This window comes from Coenobita brevimanus, chromosome 56 (genome assembly GCF_032717465.1).
Source record: "Coenobita brevimanus isolate Jiangsu-jjx chromosome 56, ASM3271746v2, whole genome shotgun sequence".
NCBI lineage: Eukaryota > Metazoa > Arthropoda > Malacostraca > Decapoda > Coenobitidae > Coenobita > Coenobita brevimanus.
The window spans coordinates 37,221,062-37,246,063 of record NC_137009.1 but is presented as its reverse complement, the minus strand read 5'-3'; the positions used below and the strand labels follow the sequence as shown (position 1 = coordinate 37,246,063).

General features: G+C 44.5%; 1 protein-coding gene across 1 annotated transcript; it reads left to right on the top strand.

Annotated features, from left to right (window-relative positions):
* The first annotated feature begins 6,961 nt into the window (after window positions 1-6,961).
* LOC145401709 (vitellogenin-like) lies at window positions 6,962-21,542 on the top strand. The gene is made up of 16 exons (XM_080273891.1): window positions 6,962-7,016; window positions 7,733-7,978; window positions 8,103-8,296; window positions 8,962-10,053; window positions 10,339-10,486; window positions 11,189-12,928; window positions 13,068-13,325; window positions 14,026-14,186; window positions 14,380-14,969; window positions 16,045-16,426; window positions 16,546-16,779; window positions 16,864-17,289; window positions 17,395-17,922; window positions 18,458-18,827; window positions 19,466-19,746; window positions 20,583-21,542. The coding sequence occupies exons 1-16, from the start codon at window positions 6,962-6,964 to the stop codon at window positions 21,540-21,542; spliced, it is 7,665 nt and encodes a 2,554-aa protein (XP_080130017.1).
* Window positions 21,543-25,002: the final 3,460 nt, after the last annotated feature.

The following is a 25,002-nucleotide window of genomic DNA, read 5'->3' as shown; positions in this document are numbered from 1 at the left end:
ATGTTTACTTATACTGTGCTCATTTTAGCTAGCCATAAAACTGCCCTCTCTCCACCCTGTTAGGTGGACTGTAACAAGAGATCAACACTGGAATATGGTACTAGTCACGAAAATGGGATGCAGAAGGGATGCAGGGACGTAGTAGTGTCTTAGTGGGTTGCGGAAAATAGTCTGCAGAAAACGAAAATCCCTGTCAAGTTAAACTGTATGAACTATTGCAACTGTGAAGCACTTCGCTTCTTACTGGGCTCTTATCAGGCTTCTTCTTATGCAAACAATTCTCATTCCTTACTTCTCCATCTACTCTTTTCCTGCCATGATTCTACTCTTCCTCTTCTTTTACCTCCGGCGAAGCCGACGGGTCTGTAAGTGGTACACCCGGGAGATTCTTCATTTTCATCAAGGAAAGTTCGAATATCTGCTCATGGAGAGCTCTCAGCGATTTTCTTGTGAAATACAAAGGTGCTTAGCTTGAAATTATGAGTTGATTTAACATGTCAGCTGTTACGTCAGCTGATTATTTAGCAATTCAATTTTGGCCATAAGGAGGCATTTAAATAAAACAATTTCACACAGTCTGCGAGCTTCAAAGAGAGATACAGTACTTTTAAAAATTGGCTGCGGTAGTTTCGCCGCAGGTCTATGAAGATGGTCTACAGTACTCTTGTTCTTCCTTCTGCTGCTCCTCATCTCCAAAATCTCTTCCTCTCCCTTCTCCTCCTCCTCCTCCTCTTCATCATCACCACCATGTTGTTGTTGTTGTTCTTCTTCTACTTCCTCCTCTTCTTCTTCTGCTTCTTCTTCTAATTATTTTACTTCTTCATCGTCGTCTTTGTCTTCTTTTTCTTATTCATCTTATTATTATCATTATTAATTTTATCACCGTCATCATTATCAACATTCTCCTCCTCCTCATCATCATCATCACCATCTTCTTCCTCTTCCTCCTCCTCCTCGTCATCATCATCATCATCATCATCTTGTTGTTGTTGTTGTTGTTCTTCATTATCATCATCATCATCATCTTCTTCTTTTTCATCATCATCATAATCATCAGCAGCAACATCTTCTTTTTCATCTTCATCATCATCATCATCTTCATCATAATCATCATCATCATCCCCTCCTCCTCCTCCTCATCATCATCATCATCATCATTTCCTCCTCCTCCTCCTCCTCATCATCATCATCATCATCATCATTTCCTCCTCCTCCTCCTCCTCATCATCATCATCATCATCATTTCCTCCTCCTCCTCCTCCTCCTCCTCATCATCATCATCATCATCATTTCCTCCTCCTCCTCCTCCTCCTCATCATCATCATTATCATCATCCTCTCCTCTTCCTCCTCCTCCTCATCATCATCATCATCATCATCATTTCCTCCTCCTCCTCCTTATCACCATCTTTTCCTCTCCTCTTCACTACGCCTCACCGTACCGTGTCGCACCGCCTAAGTTTTATCTGCTCTCTGCTTTATCTGTCTGCTGCTGATATATCTTTGCTCACGTCTGCTGAATGTCTGCTAATCACTGTATGTCTGCTTCTTGTCTGCATTTTCTCTCTCTCAGGCTGTCTGCTTTCTTCTTTTTGTCTGCCCATCTGTTTGAATTCGTTTTAGTTTGTCTTTCTGGTGTTTTATTTTCTTTCACTTTATTGTCTGCTTTTTTCACTGTCTGTCTGTGTTCTGCTTTGTCTGCTGTACAACCTGCTGTCTGCTTTTTTGTCTGCATACCTGTCTGCGTGTGTACGTTCTGTCCTGTCTGTTGTAGTCTGCTGTCTGCTTGCGTTTCTCTGCGTCTGTCTGTGTACTTTCTGCTCTCTCTCTCTCTCTCTCTCTCTCTCTCTCTCTCTCTCTCTCTCTCTCTCTCTCTCTCTCTCTCTCTCTCTGTTGTATTATCTGCTGTCTGCTTATTTTCTGTCTGCTCTTCCTGTCTCTCTGTGTACTGTCTGCTCTCTCTCTCTCTCTCTCTCTCTCTCTCTCTCTCTCTCTCTCTCTCTCTCTCTCTCTCTCAAACACACACACACAGATTCAGTAGAAATAAATAAATCAATAGTAATCACTGGTATAGAAGAGGAAGAAATTAAAAACAAGATCACAGGAGACAAAAAGGAGATGGCAAATGTAATGAGCTTACTGAAAGAAGTATCAGAGGAAATCGTAGTAAAGACATAGAGGAACACAAAAGGTTAGGGAAATACGAGAAAAGCAAGACAAGACCTCTAAAGGTGACTTTCCAGAGTGTAAACACTGTGGAAGAGATACTAAAAAATGAAAAGAATCTTATGGAAAAAGAGGAGTTCAAAAATGTATGGATAAAAAGATGCCTAACACAAGAAGAACTGGAATTACTGAAAGAGAAAAGGGAGGAAGCAAAAACAAAAAATGAGGGAAGATCAGAAGAGGAGAAGAAGAATTTTTTTTTTTTTTTTACAAAGTAATAGGATTGCAGGTACGAAAGTGGTACACAAACAGGATGGAAGAAAAAGGAGGAAGTTAGTAGAACCATGTCATGGCAAGTATATAAACAAGATGATAAAGTTGATGTACTCAAATGTAGATGGAATGGTATCTAAATTACTAGAGATGAATGATTATGTCAGAGAAAATGAACCACAAATAATATGCCTAACTGAGACAAAATTAACACCAAGGATATCCAATGACATACTAAACTTAAAGGAATACAATATATGGAGAAAAGACAGAAATTTAAAAAAAGGAGGAGGAATTATAATATTAACTAAGAAAAATCTAAAAGTCAAGGAAATAAACCTAGATATACCATCACAAGTAGAACTGATTGCAGTAGAGATCGACACATCTGAAGGTAAAGTAATTGTAGCCAATTTGTACATGCCACCCAGATCAAACACATGGGAAAGAGACGAATATGAGGACCTGGCAGAGAGTACAATTCAGAGTATAAGATCCTTGCTACATAAAATGGAAGAGAAATCGGAAAGAATTATACTACCTGGGGACTTCAATACAAATATAAATTGGAATACTCTAGATATAAATAGCCAAGAAAGCTGTTGGGACCAAAAGCTCCTGGATCTCGTACAGGAGTTTTTCTTAACGCAACATGTGAGGGAAACCACTAGAAAAAGAGGACTTGATGTACCTTCAGTGCTAGATCTAATATTTACTAGGCAAGAAAATGACATTGACAGTTTAATATATCACCCTCCACTCGGCAAAAGCGATCATGCAGTACTAAATTATAACTTCAGGATAGCATATGACATAGTAAACAGCAATGACAGTTACAAAAAGAGCCTAAACTATAAAAAGGGAAATTATCAAGACCTAAAGAAGTATTACTTAGAAGTTGATTGGGAAAATGAGCTTAGAGGACAAAATTTAAATGCTGTATATAAAAATTTTTGTGAATTTTATGAAATAGGAGTTCAGAAGTACATCCCACAGCACAAAGAAGCAGATAAGAAAATACAGAAATGGTTCAATACAGAATGTAAAAAATCAAAAGAACGAAGAGATTTGTTGTGGAATAGATACAGAAGACATAATAGTGAAAGGGCGTATAATAATTACAAACAGGCAAGAAACGACTATACAAGAATAAGGAGGGAAGCCCAAAAACAGTTTGAGGAGGATATAATAAATAAAAGGAGAGATCAACCAAAGCTGTTTTACAGCTATATCAGAAGCAAAACCAAAGTAAAAGATATAATACAATCCATTACGGACGAGGGAATCACTTATACACAAGAGAAAGATATTTGTGAAGCACTAAATAAGAATTTCCAATTAGTTTTTGCAGAAGAAAAAAATTTTGAGAGGGACTATGTGAAACACGCATGTTCACACATACTCCCAGATATACAAATAGCAGAAAAAGTAATACAGGAGGAGTTAAGTAGATTAGACAGAGGAAAAGCAAGTGGTCCTGATGAAATTTCATGTTGGGTGTTACAAGAATGTGCAAAGGAGTTAAGTAAACCATTATTTTTAATTTTCAAGAAATCCTTGAGTCAAGGGAAACTACCTGATATTTGGAAAAAAGCAAATATAGTCCCCTTATTCAAGAAAGGAAATAGACAAAATCCTCTGAACTACCGACCAGTATCACTGACCAGTGTTGTAAGCAAGGTATTAGAAAAACTTATAAGAAAAGCTTGGGTAAATCATCTAGAAGAACACAGTATGATAACAGAAAGACAGTTTGGTTTCAGAAAAGAAAAATCATGTGTTACTAATCTGCTGAGCTACTATGACAGAGTAACAAACACAATACAGGAAAGGGAAGGATGGGTGGACAGTATCTATTTAGATTTCAAGAAAGCTTTTGACACAGTACCACACCAAACATTTTTATGGAAGCTGTACCATCAAGGAGGAATTCGAGGCAAACTGTTTTGTTGGATGCAAGACTTTCTCATAAAAAGAGAAATGAGGACAGTACTAAGAGGAAACTACTCATCATGGAAAGAAGTGACTAGTGGAGTACCACAGGGTTCAGTGCTAGCACCAATCTTGTTTTTAGTGTACATAAATGATATAAACAGTAACACTGGAAATGAGAGCTATCTGAATATGTTTGCAGATGATGCAAAAATACAAAGGAGAATTACTAGCACAGACTCTTGTAGGGAGCTACAAGAAGAATTAAATAAACTTCATGAATGGAGTAGTACATGGCAAATGGAATTCAATGTGGACAAGTGTCATGTAATCAAGTTTGGTAAAAGTGGGAAAAGACATGATTGGGATTATAAGTTAGGAAATAAAACCCTATACACATCAGAAAGAGAGAAAGACCTAGGTGTGATTATCAATAACAGACTATCTCCGGCTGACCACATCAGCGAGAAGGTACGGAACATGTATACACTGCTTGCAAATATGAGAATAGCATTCACATACATAAATGAAGACATGCTAAGAAGGATAATAACATCATTCATTAGACCAACCCTGGAATATGCATCAATAGTCTGGAGTCCTCATCTCAAAAAGCATATAGACAAGATTGAAAAAGTTCAAAGGGCCGCTACAAGATGGATACCAAGCTTAAGGGACCTAAGCTACGAAGAAAGACTAAATAAACTGAATCTACCAACACTACAGGAGAGAAGGAAAAGAGGTGACATGATAATGCTATATAAGTGCATATCAGGAAAGGAGAAAATAGACATAAATGATTACTTAACATATGGCGAAGCATCAGCAAGAGGACACTGCAAAAAACTGCATAAGAAGAGAGGTGATAAAGACGTAAGGAAATTCAGTTTCCCAAACAGAGCAATTGATCAATGGAATGCACTACCGAATGAAATAGTGTGTGCCAAAACAATTCACAAATTTAAGGATATGTACGATAAATATGGTTTAAGACACGGGACATTACGAGCTTGACTCATTCCTGTAAAGATACAATTAGGTAAGAACAATTAGGTAAGGTAAGAACACACACACACAGAAATGCATGCACCGCCCAAATGCTGTCCGTCTCTCTCTCACTAACGTTTTTCGGACGCGAGGCCTTCATTAACCCTTTCCCTTATGCGGGCGGCCAGAGAGGGACGCCTTCATGTGGTGGCACTGATACAGGTGGTCGGTGGAGTGGCCCGAGTGTACTCTCTCTCTCTCTATCTCTTACTACTACGACTACTACTACTAATACTACCACTACTACAACTACTATTACTACTACTACTACTACTATTACTACTACTACTACTACCATTACTACTACTACTACTACTACTACTGCTACTACTACTACTACTACTACTACTACTATTACTACTACTACTACTGTTACTACTACCACTACTACTACAACAACTACTACTAATACTACTGTTACTACTACTACTACTACTACTACTATTACTACTACTACTACTACTACTACCACCACCACCACTACTACTACTACTACTACTACTATTACTACTACTACTACTACCACCACCACTACTACTACTACTACTACTACTACTTATAACCCCTATAACCCCTCCCAGCTCACTTAAGGGCCAGGTGTAGTCAGAGGGGAGGGGGGCTAACTTGACTAGTAACCAAGGAGACTCACTGTTACCTCCTAAGACTCATCGAATTTCATGCAACCACGAATTCGTATTAGATGTACTTGTACAGGAGCGGTCCAGTTCCCGCAAGCAAGAGCGGAGAGGGTCGCCTTCACGTGGTGGCACCAATTTAACTGGGTGTTCTACTGCCAGGCTATCCACACGTCCCTCAGTTCTCTCCCTATCCCCCAAAAGGATGATGGTGGACTGCAGGAGGAGGGGAACGTCAGCCATCAGTCCACTGGGTTCACATTTAAGATAAACCTGGGCTCCTCCTCCTCCTCCTCCTCCTACTACTACTACTACTACTACTACTACTACTACTACCTTGCTTAGCTCACTTAGGTCGTTAATAATAATAATAAAAAAAACGTATTGAGCTGACATGATTGGTGGGACAGGCGAAGTTAGTCAAAACAGCGTACTGCAAGGAAGACCAAGAGAGTCAAGATTAAGGTAAAAAAAATAAGTAAATACGCTGCCTAATATACCTACCTTCCCTCATATCAAAGGTAACAGGGTCTGCCAAATCTGTCAGCATACTACAATAAGAAAAAGTACGGTACACGTTTCACAAATTCTTCACTAAATAAAACCACTGATCAGAAACAAAAATGGTTACTGTCCGTCATGTAGAATACAAAATTTGACATTAGCCCTTTTTGAGTATTTCATTTCCAATTAAATGTCACAGAATAGAGGATCATAATTATACCTCTTATAAAAACTACTCTGCCATTATCAGTGACTGCTGCCTTGGTGTCTGGTGCGTGAGAGGGTTTGCTTGTGTCAGGTGAGCAAAGGTTGGTTATCAAGAAGTGTGGGCACAGCAGATGGCGGGATGGCGGTGGGTATATAAGGGACGTGAGGCCAGGCTGGGCCAGCAGTTGTTGTGGCACCATGACCACGTCCACAGCTGTCCTGGCCCTCACCCTGGTGGCCGCTGCTGCTGCAGGTACTCTTGTTGTACAATATCATAGTTACACTAACACACAGTACAGTATTATGGTTACACTAACACACAGTCGCCCTTGTGGCTGCTGCTGCTGCAGGTACTTTAGTTGTACCCTCACACTGCACATCATACAATGGTTACGCTAACACACAGTCACTCTGGTGGCTGCTGCTGCTGCAGGTACTCTTGTTGTACCTTCTCACAGTTACACTAACACACAGTCACTCTGGTGGCTGCTGCTGCTGCAGGTACTCTTGTTGTACCTTCTCACAGTTACACTAACACACAGTCACCCTGGTGGCTGCTGCTGCTGCAGGTACTCTTGTTGTACCTTCTCACAGTTACACTAACACACAGTCACCCTGGTGTCTGCTGCTGCTGCAGGTACTCCTGTTGTACCCTCACTGTGCACATCATTTTATAGTTACATTAAGACACAGACATCTACCTGTTACCTTGGAAGAGAAAGATGGAAATACCATAATTATTTATACGTCAAACAACTTGTACAGCAGACAGCGGTGTACAATATCTCAAACATTGCATACCTTCATGAGGGAGATGGCTGTACCACACAATGTATACCTGAAATAGTTCTCTTATATACCTTATATATCTTAATGAGGGAGATGGCTGTATGTAAACCTGAACTAGTTCATATATTCTGATAATCAACCAGGTGTCTTTATAATGCAATGTTACTAATGTGTTATCAGCTCCCTGGGGCGGGGGTGGAACTCCTCGCTGTTCCACCGAGTGTTCCGTGGCTGCGGCCAAGCTGGCCTACCTGCCTGAGAAGACCTACTCCTATGAATACTCCGGCGCTTCCAACATTGAGCTGAAGGGAATGGAAAGCAGTGACACAAAGGTTGTGTGGCCTTGGAAGGCTACAGTGGAGCTGACCTGGCTGACTCCATGTGACCTAGTCATCTCTTACAAGGATGTTGAGTCTGAGGGTAAGTGTGAGGCAGTGTACACTCAAGTATGAACTGCATTAATACTGCTTAATACGCCACTGTGATATGCCAGTATGCTGCGGTAATTGTCAATGAATTACGGTGGGAATTACTGAGTGATGGTTAACAGGGGCGAGTGAGTACGCAGCCGCCATGGCCAAGTACCCAATGATGGTTGCCATTAATGACGGTCGAGTAGAATACGTGTGCAGTCACCCTGAAGACGAGCCCTGGGCCATCAACGCCAAGAAGGGCATCGCCTCACAACTACAGAACTCCCTTCCTTCCTTCTCCAGCATCAGGGAACCACAGAACATCACTGAGGTAAAGCATATTGTTGCAGGTTCAACAAATTACACTGAGTTATTGTTCTTTGTTGTTGAAATATCTGACCTGTGATACGATCCATTACATTTCCAGATAAAGTTGCTACATGTGTGTGTGATATATCTATCCTGTGATGTGTTTCACTAAATATATAGACATATAAAGTCGTTTTCTGTGTATGCGGTGTCAAACCTGTGGTGGGTTCCACTACATTTAGTGATAAAGAACGTTGGTATTATTTGTTTATGTGATGTGTATAACCTGTAATGTGTTTCACTAAATATACAGATAATAAGGTCGTTTTCTGTGAATGGAGTGCCTAACCTGTAATGTGTTTCACTATATATACAGATAATAAGTTCGTTTTCTGTGTATGCAGTGCCTAACCTGTAATGTGTTTCACTAAATATACAGATAATAAGGTCGTTTTCTGTGAATGCAGTGCCTTACCTGTAATATGTTTCACTAAATATACAGATAATAAGGTCGTTTTCTGTGAATGCAGTGCCTAACCTGTAATGTGTTTCACTAAATATACAGATAATAAGGTCGTTTTCTGTGAATACAGTGCCTAACCCGTGGTGTGTTTCAGTACATTTAGTGATAACACTTTTATTATTTGTGTACGTGATGTGTTTAACCTGTGCTGTTTTCCGTGACAGACGGACGTGGTGGGAAGGTGCCCCACCAAGTACCATCAGGAGGGTGAGGGAAGCCGTGTTGTGGTGACCAAGGAGAAGAACCACCGCCAGTGCCACGAGCGCTACCACACCTCCTCAGAGACACACCTACCCTGGCTTAAAGCCCCGCTGCCACTGCAAGAATCCTGGTCCAAGTGTACGCAGGAGATAAACAACGGCATCATCAAGTCTGTCAAGTGTGAGGACATCAATGTAGTCAAGCCAATGTTGGGATCGTACAAGTACATCGAGGCAAAACAGGAATCCTCCCTCCAGTATAAGTCTGAGAGTGACAGTAAACCAGACGCCATCTCTAACCTTCCCCCAGATGGCCTTAACGTGTCGTCTCTCCGCTTTGAATATCGTGGTCCCAGGAAGAGCCAGGAACATGTAGCCCATGTGGAACAAGAGCTGGCCAGCATCTGCCAGAGCACGAAGGAGGTGGTGGAACACGACACAGCCTCTAAGATGGCCGAAGCGATTAACATGATGCGCCTCGTCCCACACGAAGCCCTTCCTCAGCTGCTGCAGAAGATCCGCGCCAAGCAACTTTGTCCTGACAACCCCAAGATGGAGGGCCTCTTCCTAGACGCCATTGCCTCTGTGCAGGAAGCTGGCGCTGTCAAGATCATGGTGGATGAGATCGTGAGTGGCCGAGTGACAGGGGGTCGCACTGCCATCTATACCGCTGCCTTATACCTTATACCTCGCCCTGATATCCATGCAATAGCTGCACTAAAACCTCTGTTTGAGTCTGACGCTCCCCCCAGAATGACCAAACTTGCTGCCGCCTCCATGGTTCACTTATACTGCCGCCACAGCCATCATTGCTACGAGAGTCCTGAAGTGAGAAGTGTGGTTGAGGCGTTGACCAACAAACTGCAGAGTCAGTGTTCCTCTTCCGCCATGAGGCCGCTTCCAGCCCTGGCCACCCTCAAGGCCTTGGCCAACACTGGTGTTGTCACCGCAGAGATGGCCAACTCAGTGTTCTCTTGCATGGAGGCCGACGCTGCCAACATCAACGTTCGTGTGGCAGCTGCACAAGCCTTCAGACTCGCTAAATGCCACCCTGAGGTACGTGTTTGTCTTCTCTTGGCAGGCCTTCAGACTCGTTAAATGCCAGCCTGAGGTACGTGTTTGTCTTATTGTCTTGTTGTCTTGGCGGGCCTTCAGACTCGCTAAATGCCAGCCTGAGGTACGTGTTTGTCTTGTTGTCTTGGCGGGCCTTCAGACTCGCTAAATGCCAGCCTGAGGCTAGTCTTGTGTTGTCTTGTTGTCTTGATGGATATTGTCACCCAAAGTTACAAATTCATACTTTGTTGCTACTTCAAGTACATGTTTGACTCTATTGGCCAACAGGCAACAAGGCGACTGGTCGACTTTGCTGTGAACCCTGCGAAGAACACAGAAGTGCGTATTGCAGCGTACCTGGCGGCAGTTCGCTGTGCCAGGCAGGAGGACCTCGAGGCAATTGTTGCAGCAATGTCTGGCCAGAATAACACACAAGGTCAGTTTCTTCTTATATACGAATACTGACAGGGTTCCCGGCATTGCCCGGCAACAAAAACAATACATACTTGCATTGCATGGGATCCTGGGGGAACACCCCCATGTGAGAGATGATCCCCAGGGTTCCATTTTACCCGCTGGTTCAGTGTTCACTCTTAGACCCATTTCCCTAGGGATGTATTGCCCATGGACATATTCCTACCATGGTCCGATTGTACCGATACCCACCCACCAACCTACCGTACTGTACCTGTCAACTTACCCACCCACACTGGTCTGCCCTGCCTACCGCACCTACCAAACCCCGCCCACATCTATCCCTGCTCTCGCACCTGACCCACCTCACAAGCCTACCCAACTGGACACCAAGATCTACCATGCTCACTTGAAAGTGTTTTTAAAGCTGTAGTACTGATATGGATGTGGAGGAGAGATAAAAACTCTGCGGTTCTACAGTTCTACTTTTGACTATCAGGGACACCAATTTAACAATGTCAAACTACACCACTAACTTCCTAAAAAAATGCTGTCCCATTAAGCCCCTTTCTACCACTCTACTTAATACCACATTAATTTCTATAGAGGGAAAAATTACTTTTAACCATATATATTAGATTGTTGTGATTAACCGATTTTTTCATCACCTTAAGATGTCTTCTTTCTGTTTACATGAAGTGCAAGCCAATACTTGTTGTTTCAGTGCGTGGGTTCATCCTGAGCCACCTGATGAACCTGCAGCAGTCTGACGCCCCTGAGAAGCAGCATCTGCGATACAACCTCACCAACATCATCGTGCCCATGGACTTTAAGGCGGACCTGAGGAAGTACTCTCGCAACGTTGACCTGTCCTACTGGATGCCGTCTCTTGGAGTGGGCGCCGGTCTCGAGTCGAACATCATCTACGCCCCCGGCTCCTTCATCCCTCGCTTCCTTGGCTTCAATCTGACTGCTGCCCTGGACGACATCCCCCTCAACATTGGCGAGCTTGGTGCACGCATCGAGGGTCTGGAGCCAATCTTTGCACAGGCATTTGGCCCCGATGGTTATTTCATGAAGTCCAGCTACGAGAAAATTTTGCAAGACGCCTTTAGATTCATTCAGGAGAACTGGAATAAAATCCAGGAAGAGTTTGAGAAATTCAGACACAGAAGGTCTGCTGATTACTCCATCGTGTCCAGCTTCTTGAAAAGCCTATATGGCGACCGTCCTGCCGAGGCTGCGGCTGATGTCTTTGCTCGCTTCATGGGACAGGAACTGGCCTTTGGTTCTTGGCGCGGAGATCTGAAACAGTTTGACAGCGTCGCTGCGGTGGAGAAACTGGTGAAGGAGCTGCTGGACAAGATACCTGACCTGCGCAATGCCAACCTGGACACGGCTCGCATGTTGCAGTGGGACCAGAGCTACTTCTTCCCGACCATCCAAGGCACACCACTGCAAGTGAAGATGAACACGACTGCTGTAGCTGCTCTCAAGATGAAGTCACACCTCCCATCCCTTCTCTCTGGCTGGCCACGAGGCGAAAACCTTCTGGACATCAATCCCAGCCTCTCAGTACAAACAGATGGCTTCATTGGCTTCACTGACGACATGTTCAAGGCGGGTCTCAAGTTCAACAACACTGTTTCCACCGCTACCGGTGCTGCCGTCAAGGTTAATGCCAACAGTGACAGTGAACTGCAGCTGGAGTTGGACATCCCTGACAAGATGGAGATAATAAATTGCACAAGTGAGGCCTACTTCATGAAGCAGGAGCGAGGTCATCCTGAGACCAAGATCATCCCATCATCCATTAGGGACGTCAGGTCCCCGATCAAGTCCTGTGTCAGCAGCGTAGAGTCTGCGCTCGGCCTCAAGTTGTGCTACGATGTCGACGTGCCCGACCTCGTCCGCAGTAACTGTTTGCCTCTCACGGCTCGGCCGGCTGTTGCCAAACTCTTCCTAGAAAAGAGCGACTCTGGCTTGCAGGGCTACAAGGCTGACCTGGCATTCAAGCAGGAAGGTAACAACAAAATCCTGACTGGCAAGATTGCGACCAAAGGATCCTCATCACCGAAGGAGGCAGAGATAAAAGCAGAGTACAAAAACGAACAAGATAAGTACACCACTGCATTTAGTGTTCAATCCTCCTCCTTCAGTGGCAAAGCTGAAGGTCTCTTCATCAATCAGGAGAGTCAGAAAACCTTCCAGGCCTTCACTGAAATCAAATCTAGTAACACACAGATGGCCAAGGCTATCAAGCTGGACCTCAGGAGGACGTCAGGTGGTGATGGCAAGGAGTACAATTTACAGGTGTTCAAGAGTGATTCACAACAGTTTTCACCTGAGTCGGCCATCTTTGAGGCCAAGTACAAGTACATGAACAGGGAGCCAAAGATGGACCTGGAGATCATGGCCAAGACCAAGAATGCTCTCAGGGAATACATCATCATTGACTACGACTGTAAGTTATTCAAACTGTATTTCTTATGAAGAATACTGTGTTCTTAAAATTACTATGCTAAATAACAACAAAAAAGAGGATCAGTACTGTTATGAAAGTTTATTTTAATATCAACTGTCGCTGTCAACTTCAATTGCAGTTGAAGGAGAATTGGAGTGCATGACGACTTTCCGAGTGCCAGTTCCCACTGATCTGAAAAAACTGGAGGTGGAAGTTGGCGTGCCAAGCTGGAAAGTAAGTTCCTTCGTGCGCAAGTCTGGGGAGTCCGGCCAGAGTTCCCAGTATCAGTCCAGCTTCAAAGTTATTCGGCGTAGCCAGGAAGTACTGTCAGTGGAGGCCAATGCCAACATCCAGGGTCGACTGGGTGAAGACTTTGTGGCAACGTCCTCAGTCAGTGGTAAGTGTGGTGTTGTGGCAGGTGTATACTTGTACTATATATTATTCCTCCTGTAATGATGCCACAACTTGTAGAGAAATAATATATGACTATCCCTCCTCTAGTTACATTATAACGTGCAGTGGTATTATATTATATTATACCGTAACACCTGTACTTAAGCTACAACATGTAGAGTGAAATATGCGACACTGTTCTTGCTGTACTTAGGTTATGACATGCTGTATGGTAGTATGTGATATCATCCCTCCCACACTATGGTATATCGTGTAGAGTAGTAGTGGCATTAATTATCACTCCTGTACTGATGCTGTGACCTGTAGCATAAGAGTACATGATAACACACCTACACTTATATCATGCAGATTAATATTATAGGATATTCCTCCTGTATTTATATTCTGTTATGTCCGTCTAGTGGTAGTGAATGATATTGAATCTCCCGTAAAAATGTAATACAGTATTAAAATGAACTGGTTAGTGTTAAGTGTGGTGTTGTGGTGATGTATTCAGTGGCAGTATAAAATATTCCCCAGGGTACTGATGTTATAAATTATTGATGGACTTGTCAGTGGTAAGTTTGGCGTTGTAATGTATACTGTACAGTGGTGGTTAAGGATATTGTCTTGTGTACTGATGCTGTAACACGTTAACGAATTCGTGTAGCCACAAACTGTGACCAGGAAACATGATGTTGCAGGAAAGGCCGACCAGATGGAATACAAGGCCCATAACATGATGGAACTGAGCCGCTCCAAGAAGGCCTTGGCTATGCAGCTGATTCGCTCAAGTGACAGCAAAAAGATCCTGGACTTGGACACTTCTGTGCAGCATGCTCAGCCCTTCTCTGCTCAGTTCAGGGTAAATCGACACTGGCCATTGATTGATTGACTAAATACACTACAGAGTCCTGGCTCGAACCTGGCCATAATCTACTGTATATGTTTATAAGTAATCACAAATACTTTTGTATATGGTAACTGTGTGTTGGTACAGTATAAGGTAAAAAATTAGAATAAAATGAACTATACATAACTAAGGATTATGTTGACAGGCTGAGTCACAGTTGATCGGCGAGGGCATCAAGTTTGAAGCCAAGGCAGCCGAGCAAGGTCGGGATCAGTACCAGACCAGGCTGGAACTGGCTCATGGCAGCAACACCCTGATTCAGATCCAGGGCCCCGTCACCATCGCTGTCAGCCCAGAGTCCAGGAAACTCAAGGCGGACATCACCATCAACGGCCGTCAGCGTCTGGTGGCATCCTTCGCCTCTGACGACATCAAGCAGGAGGTGGCCATCCGGTATGAGTTGCAGCGGCAGCCGGTCTTTGTATTGGAATGGAACATCAAGTCAGCATCAGGCCAAGGTGCTAAAGGCAGCGGCAAACTAAAGGTTCCAAGATTCATTGACGCTAGTTTGGATGGTGAGGTGAGGTCCAGCGTGATTCACCTGAGCACCAATACCCTCCTGCTGCCCGACTCCAGCAGTGAACGTCGTGTCAAGGCCTTCACTGACCTCAACCTGGACACACAGCAGTGGCAGGCTGACCTCTCCTGGGATGCTGACCGTGACCCCAGCAAGAAGATGTCACTGCAGGCCCATATCATTAGCTTCTCCAGTCAGCCACCACACGCCGTCATCCAGTAAGTAAAAACATCCATACATCATCCAGTAAGTAAACACATCCATACATCATCCAGTAAGTAAAAACATCCATACATCATCCACTAAGTAAAAACATCCATACATCATCCAGTAAGTAAACACATCCATACATCATCCAGTAAGTAAACACATCCATACATCATCCAGTAAGTAAACACATCCATACATCATCCAGTAAGTAAAAACATCCATACATCATCCAGTAAGTAAACACATCCATACATCATCCAGTAAGTAAAAACATCCATACATCATCCAGTAAGTAAAAACATCCATACATCATCCAGTAAGTAAAAACATCCATACATCATCCACTAAGTAAAAACATCCATACATCATCCAGTAAGTAAACACATCCATACATCATCCAGTAAGTAAAAACATCCATACATCATCCAGTAAGTAAAAACATCCATACATCATCCAGTAAGTAAAAACATCCATACATCATCCAGTAAGTAAAAACATCCATACATCATCCATTAAGTAAAAACATCCATACATCATCCAGTAAGTAAAACCACCATCCATACATCATCCATTAAGTAAAAACATCCATACATCATCCAGTAAGTAAAACCACCATCCATACATCATCCAGTAAGTAAAAACATCCATACATCATCCACTAAGTAAAAACATCCATACATCATCCAGTAAGTAAAGCCACCATCCATACATCATCCAGTAAGTAAACACATCCATACATCATCCAGTAAGTAAAGCCACCATTCATACATCATCCAGTAAGTAAAGCCACCATCCATACATCATCCAGTAAGTAACACCAAAGGCCATCATCAAGTAACACCTCAGGCCGTCCGTCAGTAACACCCACAGTCGTTATCCACACACACACACACACACACACACACACACACACACACACACACACACACACACACACACACACACACTATAGTAAAAACTCTCACCAGTCAGCGTAGTAATGTTGGTATAGAATATAATATGGCGCATCACACGATACAAATGACTGAACAGTAAATCCAGCCAATACTTACCTTGAATTAATTATATTTCCTGACCCATTAGGACTGACTTGGTGTTGAAGGGCCAGAACTACCGCATTAAGATGGACCTTCAGCCCAAGAGTCTTCTGACTCAGTACGAGGGTCAGGGTTCCTTCAAGGTGGAGGTGACAACACCGAGCCAACAAAGACACATCATCAACTCAGACATCAGCATGCAGCTGCGACGCGACCACATCATGCTGGACTCCCACACTGAATACATCAGTCCAGAGAACAGGCACTACAAGTACATCACTAGGATGGTCTGGGAGAAAGCCAGTGGACCCTACGGCTTCAAGTTGGACTCACAGTTCGTGTACACAACACCAGAGGGACAAGAAAAGTCTCTGGCTGTCCTGGCCAGCCACCAGAACTCACCTCAGGAGCGACGCATCCAACTAAAGGTATTCAAAAATAAAAAGTTAATGGTTAAGCTTTATTTATATTCGTCACATACTGAATAACACAAAAATTTCACATTTCCACTAGAGACGGTAAAGTCATTTTTATTTGGTTTAACCAGAGCTCCATGAAGGCCCCCAGTCTGAGCCGACCATTGGTGTTGGATGCTAATGTGATAAACCAAGAGAACTCGTACAAGATCGAGGTCCAGAGTGACGCCAGCCAACTTGTCCCCATGTTCAGCTGGGAGATGGAGTTGTTCCCTGAGGGTGGAGTCAAAACCTTTGATACTGCCATTAACATGAAGGCCGTCCGTGATCTACTGAAGGAAATTCTTAAGATCATTGGATCACAAGTGACTATGGAATCGTACACCAGTGAAGAGAACAACTACGGCACTGACGTGAACCTGATTGAGTCTACCGAATCCCTTGGTCAGTCTTCTGACTCCACCAACCGAGAGAGCAACTTCCGAGTACGCTACCACAGGCCTGACTCCAGCACTCACGCGGTCGTGCTTCAGTCTCATTCTCGCTCTATAGAAGGCCAAGCCACGTACTCACCTTCTGAGGTGGCCATCGAGGTCTACCCCAACAGACGCCAGAGCGAGGCCAAGTACATGCTGGCCACCAGGTCCTCCCACGGCTATTTTGGCTCCACCTATGAGGCTCGCGTGACCCACCCAAGCCTGAGCAGGGATGTGACGGGTCTGGTGGAGTACTCAACCAGCGACAGTGGAGAGAGTCGACAGGGTTCCTTTGAGCTGGACATCTTCCCCGACACCGCTGATAAGGTCACCGGCACCCTCCGCTCCACCCTCGTTGCCAACAACACCGTCAGGGTCGAGTTGGAGTTGCAGTCCAGGGTAAGTTATCCAGGAGGAGAAGCTTATCATTTTTTATGATCACACAATTGTATATATTGCATAAGTGTTGAGTGTGGAGTGTTGCAATCCTTTGGTATGTTGCAGGTATTGCCCATGAAGCCAAAATTGATCGTGGAGGCTTCCTCATCACCTAACGCCACGGCCATTGACCTCAAGTTCCACAAGACTCCATCCTCACCAGCCTCCCTTGAAGTGGGTGCCAAGTACGACCGGGTCTCTGCCCGGGAGGCGGTAGCGGCTCTGCGTGTGCTGAGGGAGCAGCGTCCTGTGGTCGACCTCTCAGGGGTGATCAAGTCCCAGGCAGTGCCGCGCTGTAACGGCCTCAAGATGGAAGCCAAAGTTCGCACTTCCGTCATCAGTGACTTTGATGTCGAGTCTGAGATGTGTAAACCTGGCTTCATCAGTCTCATCACCAAGAGACCTCAGGCCAACCAGATCTACATCACCAACTTTGGCATTCAGTTGCCTCACAGGGCAGAGGCCAGCATAACTAAAGCCGATCAGTTTGGTTTTAACCGACGTTCAGTCGCCTTGTTTGGTGCGGAACTACTTTCTCCCAGCCGTCTCAAGTTCAAGTTTGGCGGTGATGCTGAAGAGACCAAAACGACCAAGGTGAGTTGCCTGTGTGTGTCACAGACATTTCATTAGCACTTGTACTTTTACAAAGATGATGTGATATGAGTTGAAATGTGCACTGTATGTCACCAGGACTTGTAGTTTTGCAGACATGATGCGAGATGAGATGAAATGAGCACTGTATATCACCAGGACTTGTAGTTTTACAGACATGATGTGATATGAGATGAAATGTGCACTGTATGTCACCAGTACTTGTAGTTTTACAGACATGATGTGATATGAGATGAAATGTGCACTGTATGTCACCAGGACTTGTAGTTTTACAGACATGATGTGAGACGAGATGAGATGTGCACTGTATGTCACCAGTACTTGTAGTTTGACAGACATGATGTGATATGAGATGAAATGTGTACTGTATGTCACCAGGACTTGTAGTTTTGCAGACATGATGTGAGCTGAGTTGAATGAGCACTGTATATCACCAGTACTTGTAGTTGTGCAGACATGATGTGAGATGAGATGAGATGTGCACTGTGTGACTAAATGGTGTCCACTTGTGGTGCAGGAGTTTGTGGTGGAGGAGGGCAAGCGTGTGGTGAGAGAGGCCAGCAACTGGGTTAAGGAGGTCTACCGACAAGTACAGGAAGAAGCTCGTCAAAAGGGCATCCCCTTCCCCGACCCTGAGTTGTCCAAACTGTCGGCAGAGATTTCAAGGGAGCTGAGGCAGCTGTACAAGGAGTTTGAGAGTGAGGTTGTCACCCCGATGTATAACATTGATGACTTACTCAAACCCATCGCCAAGTTCATTGAAGATTTGGCTGCGTGCATCAGACACTGCCTCGACTTGGCTCACCAGGCCTACGAACCGAAGATTAAGGAGGCCATCCAGGAATGGCGGCGAGAGTTTGGCCAGATTTCCAGGAAAATGACAGAGGGTGAGTTCTTCTTGTTGATGTTGTTGCTTAACCCGTCTGTCTTGCTGATCAGACTCGTTGACCACAGGTAAGCAACTGCTTCTATGGGGCCGTCCTTCAGCTACAATACAATACATACACAGAGCAGGAAGCCAGCATCCCTTGTGGTAGACAGCGCCTGGCCAGGGTTGGGTCAGGGTCCCTCCCACGGCAAGGTGCGAGGAAATATGAGGAGGATTAGGTCCTGGGTGGACGACGCAGCTGCTGCACTCGTCACAGCACCTCCCCATATAGGCTTTTCTTCAGTACTTGTATGGTATGGTATGCAGTGCAGTGCTGTACTATAGTATGGTATGGTATGAGGTGGTACAGGCAGCCCAGTGGGTGTACACGGGGCAGGAGACCAAGTGCTGCTTGAGGAAGTAAAACAGGTGCAGTGCTATGTTACTGGATATGATGCCATGCTATGCTATGCTATGCTGATTTTATGTTTTATGAATCAGCGACGGTACAGGCAGCGCAGTGGGTATAGACGGGGCAGGAGACCAGGTGGTGCGTGATGTAGTACAACAGGTGCAGTGTTATGTTGGGCTATGTTATTGGGTATGATGCTATGCCATGCCATGCTATGCTATGCTAATATTATATTTATAAATCAGCGGTGGTACAGGCGGCCCAGTGGGTACAGACGGGACAGGAACCGGAAGTGGTGCGTGAGTTAGTGCAGCAGGTGCAAGAGTGTGCTGCGGTACAGTGGATCAAGCGTGAGGTGTTGGAGGAAATACGGTCACGCTACCCTGAGCACTACAATGTCGCCCTTCAAGTCCTCGACAAGATCAAGGCCGACCTAAGGCGGGACAGCGAGAAGGCTCGAGAGTACCTGCTTAACCTGCCCCCCACGCGTGCCATAGCCTCCTCCATCATTAACACTGTTGGTAATGTAAGTGTTATAAACTGCCATAAGCACCACTGCCTACATCATCATCAGCACTGTACCCACACCATAGCCTCCTCCATCATTAACACTGTTGGTAATGTAAGTGTTATAAACTGCCATAAGCACCACTGCCTACACCATCATCAGCACTGTACTCACACCATAGCCTCCACCATCATCACCATTGTACCCACACCATAGCCTCCTCCATCATTAACACTGTTGGTAATGTAAGTGTTATAAACTGCCATATGCAACATAGCCTCCACCATCATCATCACTGTACCCACACCATAGCCTCCACCACCATCATCACTGTACCCACACCATAGCCTCCTCCATCATTAACACTGTTGGTAATGTAAGTATTATAAACTGCCATAAGCACCACTGCCTACACCATCATCAGCACTGTACCCACACCATAGCCTCCTCCATCATTAACACTGTTGGTAATGTAAGTGTTATAAACTGCCATATGCACCACAGCTTCCTCCATCATCAGCACTGTACCCACACCATCATCTGCACCATCATCAGCACTGTCAGTAGTGTGTTGTGAAAATATTACCTATATTATCAGTAATGTCAGTGTTATTGTCAAAACGTAATTTTACCTCTTATATCATTAGTAATGTTTGAGTTATTTTGAAAGTGGTATATTACCTTGTATATCATCAGCAGTATGGTAACCAACATTGTATGTGCAATGGAATAACAACCACAACACTATAACCATCATAATTGCTAATAATATAATAAAGTTATTAAAATAGTAATTACCTACACTATGCATGGTAAAACTTTATGTGATTTATATATATATTGTTGTCTTACAGGAAGAAAAAGCAAACAGCCAGCTGGCTCACTATATAACGTCCCAGGTGGTAAGGCTAATTTCTGGTTTGGAAGGTGACGACCGCATCAACACCCTGACAGTGTCTCTTTACCGACCATTGTATTCCCTGAGCCAGGCGTTGGAAAAACTGGTGAAGGCGCCACACAAGATGGTGTTGGGTGCCATTCCCTTCAGTTCCCTGCCTGAAACTTACAACAGGTGGATGCCACCACGTCGCCTCCTGCCGCCCTTCAACGCCACCGCAGTGGTCGTCAACGGCACCGAGATACTCACCTTCGACGGGGCGGTCCTGCGTGCACCTCGCTCTCGCTGTAAGGTCATTCTGGCCTCCATCCCAGGCGCTGCTCGCATGGTCATGTCAAGCCCCCAGCCCGCCTCTCCACCCGAGATCGACTTCCAGGCCGGCGAAGCTCGCGCCTCCGTCGGCCCTGACTACTCCGTCAAAGTGAATGGACAGCCGGTAAGCGGTGAGCAGACGGTGCCGCCCTTCCATGTCAGAGTGACGCCTCGTGATGTCCAGGTGATGTCCCCCCTGCTGGGTCTTCACATTCTGAAGGAGGAACGTGTGATGCTGGTGAATGTGTCTGGCTGGGCCTTCAACCACACCGAGGGTCTGCTGGGCTCCTACGACCATGAGGTGGCCAACGACTGGTTCACATCCAGCGGCAGGAACGCGTCCAGCCTGCAGGAGCTGGTTAATTCATGGCAGGAGGACCCCAGTTGTTCCACACCAGCTGTCCCTGAGTCCGAACCCGACTTTCCAAAAATCTTTCGGTGCCACGTTCTCTTCTACCTGTTGAGGGCATGTCACCCAGTGATCGACCCAAGGCCTTTCCTCATCGAGTGTTTCACTGCACCCCATTCATGCCCTGTAGTCCGTGCCTATGAGAAGGCCTGTATTGCACGGCGTGTCATCTTTCCCCCTCGCATCCCGTGCTAACTTTACTCCACCACTTTCACCTCCATGACTGACCTCACTGGATATTGATAACCTGTTAGTTTTGATGTATTTTAATCTTTTGTCAGTGTTTTACCTGCAAACTGTAAAAATAAAATAAAAAATATATATACCGTATGAATGTACAGCAAGAAATTATTAGTTTCACTACCTTTTTGCAAACTGTTGCTTGTAGCCTGATATTGAGAAGAAAAAAAAGTGAAAATGTAAATACTTCATTGGCCTTTTGGAAGTCAGTGATGAGTGAATGAATGTTTAGCCCATTTCACTACAGTTCTTTCACAACAACTTGGCCCGGATTTTCGTCCTTTTGCAGCGTATTTCACATAGCTCAAAAGCCAAAAACGACCATGCTACGGCTCTACATCTTTTTTCATGGCACTTCTTTGTGACTAGCATCATGCTCTAGTGTTATTCTTTTGTTACAGTTCAGTATTCAGAGTGGAGCTACGGCAATTTTAGGCCAAGTTAGGATGAAGGAGGGTGGAAATATACAAGAGGATGGAAAAAAGGAAGAATATAAGAGGGAAGTGGAGGTGCGATTGGGTAAATATGATTTGGAGCAGATGGGGGACGTGGAAAATGTGTGCAAGATATTTAAAGAGGAAATATTTGCAGCATGTGAGGTGGTGTGTGGGGTGACGAGAAGACGAAAGGGGGTGCAGGGAACAGCATGGTGGAATGAAGAGGTGAGAGGCTGTGGCACAAAAGAAAGCATACCATGAGTGGATGAGAAACAGGGGCATGGAAGTAGTTGGGAGACGGAAGAGAGAATTATATGTAGAGAGGAACAGAGAGGTGAAAAGATTAGTAAGAGAAAGAAGAGAGTGGATGAGGAATTTGGAAGGAACTTGAGTGTAAAGAGGAGGGAATGTAAGAAAATGTTTTGGAAAGACGTAAAGTGAGTTAGATGGGCAGCTGGGGAGTGAAAGATAAAAATGGTAGATTACTAGTGGAGAAGGGCGAAAAAGTGAGCAGACGGAGAGAACACTTTAAGGAATTGCTGAACATAGAGAATGAAGGTAATACGAGTATAAGTGACTGGGAAATGGCTGGGAGAAGGAGGGATGTGAGAAGACAGGAAGGAATCAGTAGGTTGGAAGTTGTGGAAGCAATGAAGAAAGTTAAAATGGGGAAAGCCCCAGAAATTGATAGAGTGTGTGGTAAAATGCTAAAGTATGAGGGAAAGATAGTAGTAGAATGGATGTGGAAGATGTGCAGATTGGCCTGGGAGGAAGGTAGAGTCCTGGAAGATTGGAAGTCAGGTATAATTATTCCCTTGTACAAAGGAAAAGGGGAAAAAGAGGTGTGTGGTAATCATAGGGGCATTTGTCTTCTTAGTGTAATAGGAAAAGTGTATGGCAGGATACTTATTGACAGAGTTAGGGAAATAACAGAGGAATTAGTTGGAGAAGAACAGGGAGGCTTTAAGAAGGGAAGAGGTTGTGTAGATCACATATTCATTCTTAGATCTTTAGTGGAAAAGTTTCTAGAGAAGGGAAAGAAGTTGTATGCGGCTTTCATGGATTTGGCGAAAGCATATGACAGAGTGGATAGTCAAGGACTGTGGAAAGTATTAAGAATATATGGAGTAGCTGGGAAGTTGTTGAATGCTGTGAAGAGTAGGCTATGTATGAGGATGCTAGCTAAGGCTGCAGTGAGTGTGGATAGTGAACTAAGTGATTTTTTCTGTTTAAAGGCTGGATTGAAACAAGCATGTGTCATGTCTCCATGGTTGTTCAATCTGTATATGAATTATAAAAGAGATACAAGGTAGGGCAGTGGATGTTGGAGTGGCCCTAATGAGAGAGGATAGTGTTTGGCAACTCCCTGCACTGTTGTTTGCAGATGATACTGTGTTGTTAAGTGAAGACGAAGGGGAGCTGCAGGGCTTGGTGGATGAGTTTGGGAGAGTGTGTAAGAAACGGAATCTAAAGGTGGATATAGGGAAGAGTAAAGTTATGGCCTTCGAGAGAGGTGAAGTTAGTGAATGTACAGCGAGGTTGGATGGTGAGGAATTGGAAAATGTGAGTACGTTTAAGTACTTGGGTAGTGTGATGAGTAAGGATGGAGATTTGGAGGGTGAAGTGCTTGAAAGGGTACAGCAAGGAAGAAAGGTTGATGGTTCCTTGAAAGCAATGATAAGAAACAGGGGAGTGAGCATGGAAGTGAAAAAGTTACGAGATGACAGTATTGTGACCAACTCTAACGTATGGAAGTGATGCCTGGACGTTGTTGGAAGGACACAAGTCAAGAGTGAGAGCAGTGGAAATGAGTTATTTGAAAGGAGCCTGTGGAGTAACATGGAGAGACAGACTGACAAATGAGGAAGTGAAGGAGCGTTGTGGTGTGGATGTGGATGTGATAGGAAGTGTTAGAGAAAAACATTGAGGTGGTTTGGCTGTGGAGATGATGGAGAGTAAGAAACTGACGAGGAGAGTAAATGAGTGGGGTGGAGGGGGGGGGGAGAGAGGGAGATGGGAGGCCAAGGAAGAGATGGAGGGATGGAGTAGAGGTATATGAGAGAGGGGGGTGTGAGCTGGGAGCAGGGCAATGAAATGGCGGGAGACAGGGCGACTTGGAGGCGGATTAAGGCGTCTGGCAATAGACGGACAGATAGATGGGGTGAAAAGTGGCATGACAAGGTCATTGCTACCATGCCGTGACTGACGTCTACAAGAAAAATAACCAAGCAACACTTTAGGATAGCAAAGAAGTAACATATTTGCTTACAGCGAGACAAAATGAGCTGAACAGATCTTGATATCCAAAATTCAGTCTAGCAAGCCATGGGCATCTACTCTCAACTTCTAAAGTGATCTTGGACAATTTTCGGTAACCCGTAGTACAGCAAGTGTTTCTCTCCAAAGTCTAGTGAGATACTTTGTTATTCTCAGCCCTTCCTACAGCATGACAGTCGTGGACGCTACATAAACCCACTATTTTTTCAACGCAGAGAATAAATGCCAACTAGATTCGGGTGCTGTTTGCTTCTATATAATGGCGGACTCGTGTTTCATGACGTCACATGAAAACCCTCAATAGTTAGGGCTACATTACATGCGAAGTTCCACCCATTGTATGATACCGCGATGAACTTGAAATATGACCAAAAAAAAAAAAAAAAAAAAGTGTGTAAAACTTAACGGGTCCTAGCTGGTTGGAGCGCCTTGACCCACTGAACCACCAGTCATTTGGTTATGAAGTTATCAACCAACAGTGAAGTAGTGTTTCAGTACATTATTTACACTAGCGTATAGTTGCTGCAACTCCGAAGTACACTGTACTACAAGAATTACGAAATTTATAAGAAAATTTGAACGAACGTCTGACGAATCACGCCATAAAACGCGGCCTGCTTGTTCTCAATGACTGCGGTGTAAAGAACGCGGCCATATGTTTACAAGTCGAAGTGGGTGGAGAAGCGTCAGTAGTCCCAGGC

Excerpts from the sequence above, each read along its gene's own strand:
- LOC145401709 (XM_080273891.1), top strand. The coding sequence starts at position 6,962 with ATGACCACGTCCACAGCTGTCCTGGCCCTCACCCTGGTGGCCGCTGCT. Across the intron at positions 16,427-16,545 it reads AGCGACGCATCCAACTAAAG|AGCTCCATGAAGGCCCCCAG; the intron begins GTATTCAAAAAT and ends TGGTTTAACCAG. Across the intron at positions 18,828-19,465 it reads TTCCAGGAAAATGACAGAGG|CGGTGGTACAGGCGGCCCAG; the intron begins GTGAGTTCTTCT and ends TTTATAAATCAG.